The sequence below is a fragment of the Sardina pilchardus genome, chromosome 23, assembly GCF_963854185.1.
Source record: "Sardina pilchardus chromosome 23, fSarPil1.1, whole genome shotgun sequence".
Classification (NCBI taxonomy): Eukaryota; Metazoa; Chordata; class Actinopteri; order Clupeiformes; family Clupeidae; genus Sardina; species Sardina pilchardus.
In genome coordinates this window covers 14,370,143-14,374,385 of record NC_085016.1, presented here as the reverse complement: position 1 = coordinate 14,374,385, position 4,243 = coordinate 14,370,143, and the positions used below count along the sequence as shown (strand labels likewise).

Genomic DNA, 4,243 nt, shown 5'->3' with positions numbered 1-4,243 from the left:
GCTATGAAGGCCAGCCAATCCATCAAATGTGAAAGTCCACGGTGGCAAAAAAGCAACAATGACACATTTGAAGGGCTCTTTTATGATTAATTTGCCTTGTCATTACGGGTAGCCCACTTGGTACAAAATCAAATGAGTTCACTGTGAGACAGCAGTCTTCATTGTCTGATCAGATTTTGGAATTGTGAGTCGTGGGAGGACTGTGTGGGGCCAAGGTCAAATGCTGCCGTAGGGAGGTAGTTAGATGATGTCACAATGGTTTTACAGTGACTCACAGTTGAGTTGAAATCAAAGATCATAGAGCGCTATGCTCTAGAATCTTTGGTTGAAATATGGTGAATCAATGATGCAACATTGCTGTTATTAATGGTGAATTCTGACTCTGGATCAGTCAGCAATCTTCATCTGATGAACAGAAGAAATCAGCTATATGGCAAAAAAGTAAGCGTCTGTCCCACACAGATAACCATCAAACACATGAAAAGTGCCATCATGACCTGTTATAACAGTGATGATGTCCTCTTACTGTGAAAGAGAGCCTGTGGTACAGAGCTGATGTGTCGTTCACTTGCTTAATCCATTGCTAATTAGCAACGGGGCTATTAGACTTAACGGCTTTGCTATCTTCTGTAAACATAGATTTTACATTACACAAATTGTCTGTGATTCATGTGGCAAGATTGGAGAAATGTAGTTATTGTAAAGTTGTTTCTGAGGACTCCAGTACATGTGTGTTTTGGTTTCCTCAGAATGATTTGACAAATAATGAGTGAGTTGTTTTGATGAGACTGTAAGCAAAACTTGTGTTGTAGCAAAGCTGTGGGGAGCACGTTCTCGCAGGCATTCTATCAGCCTGTCGGCAAAGATGAGGTCATTAGTCCGCTCGCCAAAGAGATCTACCAAAGGGCAAAAGGTAGGACACCAGACGATCACCATGGCTACAGACAAGCTTTTCTCCTCTCTGTATTGTGCTATTCCTGACAAGTTAAGAAAATTGATGTGAAGAAAGAAAGTCATGATTGCGGCTCTGTGGAGAATCGTGGCAGGCAAAGTGGACTTTTCTGAAAGGGCCTCTACAGGGTTGCCAACTGAAAGGGCTTTCTTGGTGTGAGATGGCGCACTCTGACTGAAAGCAGCATCACATGCACTTGTGCACATAGGCCTAGAGCAAATCACAAAATTGTGACAAAAGACTGAAAAAGTCTCCCAAATATAAACAGTCTTTCCCAAAATAATTGCCAAGAGTGATTGTCATCTTATGAATAAAGTTTGACTTCTGGTTGAGTGTTTCACAGAAATGAATGTTTATACCAGTTTTAGATTCTCAGGAGATCTGGAACATTCTGAGGGCAGAGTCTGAATCAAAGCTTGCTCAGCTGCCAGTGTCTAGGAAAGTGCCTTCACTTATCAAGGTTTGGCTCTTGTAAAATCATCAACAAATATTACATAGCCTACCTCTAACAAAAAAATGACAAGAAAAGAAATGGTGTCTTTTTCTGCCCATTCCTTGCACTGTATCCCCGCTCTTCATGCCTCCATTCTGTCACTCTCTTACACTTAAACACACACACACACACACACACACACACACACACACACACACACACACACACACACACACACACACACACACATACACACACATACACATTCTTTTTCACTTTTTTCTTCACACTCTCTCAACATTTTCCTGAAATGTCTCTTCCTCTCCTCTCCCTTCCCTCTGTTCCCCCTCTCCCCTTTGACTCCTCTCCAGTTGCTGGATGAGCAGCAGGAGTGCAAGCGCATGGCGGAGGAGAAGGACCGCACCGTGCTGCAGAGGGGTCAGGTCATGCTCATGTACAAAGCGTCTCAGTTTCACCACGACCGCACCACCTTGCTGATCACCAACAACCCGCTGCGGACCGCTGATGACCCTATGGGCACCAGCAGCCCTGCTAAATACCTGCATCCCAACACCCTCCCCATAGTGCAGGTGACAGTCCACCCTACCATCATCAACTTACATGATCAGTTACGTGCACACACTTGAGCTTCCAAAGATACAGGGGAGTCATTCATTTTCAATGGAGGCCGGCTATTCTCAGCTGCAAGAAGCGGCAAATCCATCGGCGTCGTGTTCTGGGCGTCTTGAGCGTCAAGCAATAAGTTGAAATCAGGTCAACTTTATGGTAATGAGCTATGACTCGGTTCAGCGGCAAACGACTAGCAATGAACATAGAATGCTGCCAAGTCAGAGCGGCCAAAGCGTCTGAAGTGTCCAAAGCTCCCCCCAAGCGTCCTTGGCAGGGCGTCCAGAGCTTCTTGGAAGCTCAAGCCGGTGGCGGTGTGTACGTACAGTTAGACTGAGTGAGTCACCAAATGTATAAGATTGCTCTACTCGGCTTTCTGAACTTTTTGGGTTGACATCAGAGGCCTGCGCAATTAGGTTTCATGTCCAGACAAGGCAGCATAATTGCTGGTATTTGACTTGTACTTGGCCTCTATTAGACCCACACCTATATTAGTAGCCTGCCGAGTGAACGACAGAGAGAAGGGACTGAAGAAAGACAAACAGTGTTGTACTGATCAGCTGCCAGCACCTCCTGAGATAGGGAGGGAAGTGGTGATATGACAAGCCTTCAGAGATATCACTCTATCTCTAGCCTACTCTCTAACACCAACCATCCCTCAGGGTTTCTTAGGAGTCATAAATCTGCACCAAAGCACAACAGTCTGATGGTTTGCCAAGAGCTATGTGGAAAAACAATGAGAGATGCACTCCAGGATATAGCTTGCTGTCTTCACATGAAGAACAACTCAATCTAAAAAAAACATTTCTGTTGTTTTTTTCAACAGCTGTCTCTGAGCTGTTTACCTAACAGATGTAAACATCCTCTGATAAAATCTGAAGTTTAAGCATTTTCTTTGTTGTCATAGCTTTATTTCCATGTCATATCTGTTATCTTTGAGAACAGTGCAAAATACAAGTAAACATGTTGTCAAGGTCCAAACCTTTGGACTGCACTGAATATGGTGTAATTGCGCCTTCTCACCAGAAGGGGGCTATAAATGGGACCAGGTTTTGCAAACAGCCTCCGCAACGCACTGCAACATCTCATTCTACAAGACAGGAGAAAGCTAAGACGGGCAGGTATATTGTTCAGTGCATTCTATTAAATTATTTCTGCAAAAAAAATGTGTAATGGTGGAAAATAAGGAATCTCTTAATTGTTGTCTTTAAACATGTGAAAAGTCAGGCATGATTAGTGAAAGTTGTTTTTTGAAAGGAGACACCACTGTCTGAAGATTCTAATGTTATTATGTTTTGCAGTGTTATGTCAAGAGGTACTGTCAGTGCTTCCTCACATAAGTCTGACGCCAGGACAAACAAATGTGACACCCATTTTGGGCATCTAGGTAGGTACATACAGTATGGCACAAAGGTTAAAAATAAAACCAGTGCATTGGAGAAATCAAATAATTTGTCCTGTCTCAGCTAATGATAGGTTTATTGATCCTTCGGGTATTTGGTCTTACCTCTGGTAGAAGAGCCTGCGGTTACAGCAATGGTTAACTGCTACCCAAATTCAAAATCTTATTTCTAATCCACCACATATTTTGGCACAGACCGTAGCAGTGTCAAAAGTAGGACCAGTCTTTCAAGGGAGCCGTTGACCATCTCATCTCTAATGGAAAACACCACAACAGTGACAGTGCCTGGTCAAGGATCATTCCGACACGGCCAGACCACATTCTGGAATGTGGAGAGTAGCTGATCCTCCACAATAACAGAATGCATGTAGGCTATGCAACCCTGACCTTTTGTCAGTCAAAATGTGATACTAATATCAATAAATATTTTATCCTGATTCATTAAGATGTTTTTTTTCTGTTGAAATAGAAAAAATGCATAATTTGGATGGATAGGCCTAAGCCTAAAGAGCAAACAGATTGCCAAGGTCTATAAATACTTGAAAGTCACTCATCTGAAACAAACTCTTCCTCCATATAACATTTCACAGAAAGCGATGAACTACCTATAGGGGAAAACAATTGTAGAGCACAAGGGCGAACATAATGCAAGATAACACAATAAAAACTCCCACACCCAAGTTTGACCTGAAAGTTCATTGCCTTTGTTATCGGGTAATAACTCCGCCCATAAATTCTGGTCTCCAAGCAACCATCGCCGGAGGTCTTTTCTCATTGGTCATTACAATGTTTCCGCCATATTCAAACTTCCGTCTGCATCAGTTTGAAT

General features: G+C 42.9%; 1 protein-coding gene across 1 annotated transcript; it reads left to right on the top strand.

The window, feature by feature from the left end:
- Nucleotides 1–352: 352 nt before the first annotated feature.
- LOC134071389 (uncharacterized) lies at nucleotides 353–3,851 on the top strand. The gene is made up of 7 exons (XM_062528086.1): nucleotides 353–441; nucleotides 813–913; nucleotides 1,315–1,412; nucleotides 1,757–1,975; nucleotides 3,039–3,133; nucleotides 3,314–3,399; nucleotides 3,610–3,851. The coding sequence occupies exons 1-7, from the start codon at nucleotides 431–433 to the stop codon at nucleotides 3,756–3,758; spliced, it is 759 nt and encodes a 252-aa protein (XP_062384070.1). The 5' UTR covers nucleotides 353–430; the 3' UTR covers nucleotides 3,759–3,851.
- Nucleotides 3,852–4,243: the final 392 nt, after the last annotated feature.

What these genes read in the sequence shown, in the direction of transcription:
- LOC134071389 (XM_062528086.1), top strand. An exon ending in AAGTGCCTTCACTTATCAAG is followed by an intron (nt 1,413 to 1,756) that starts GTTTGGCTCTTG and finishes ACTCCTCTCCAG; the next exon opens with TTGCTGGATGAGCAGCAGGA. An exon ending in CACCCATTTTGGGCATCTAG is followed by an intron (nt 3,400 to 3,609) that starts GTAGGTACATAC and finishes ATTTTGGCACAG; the next exon opens with ACCGTAGCAGTGTCAAAAGT.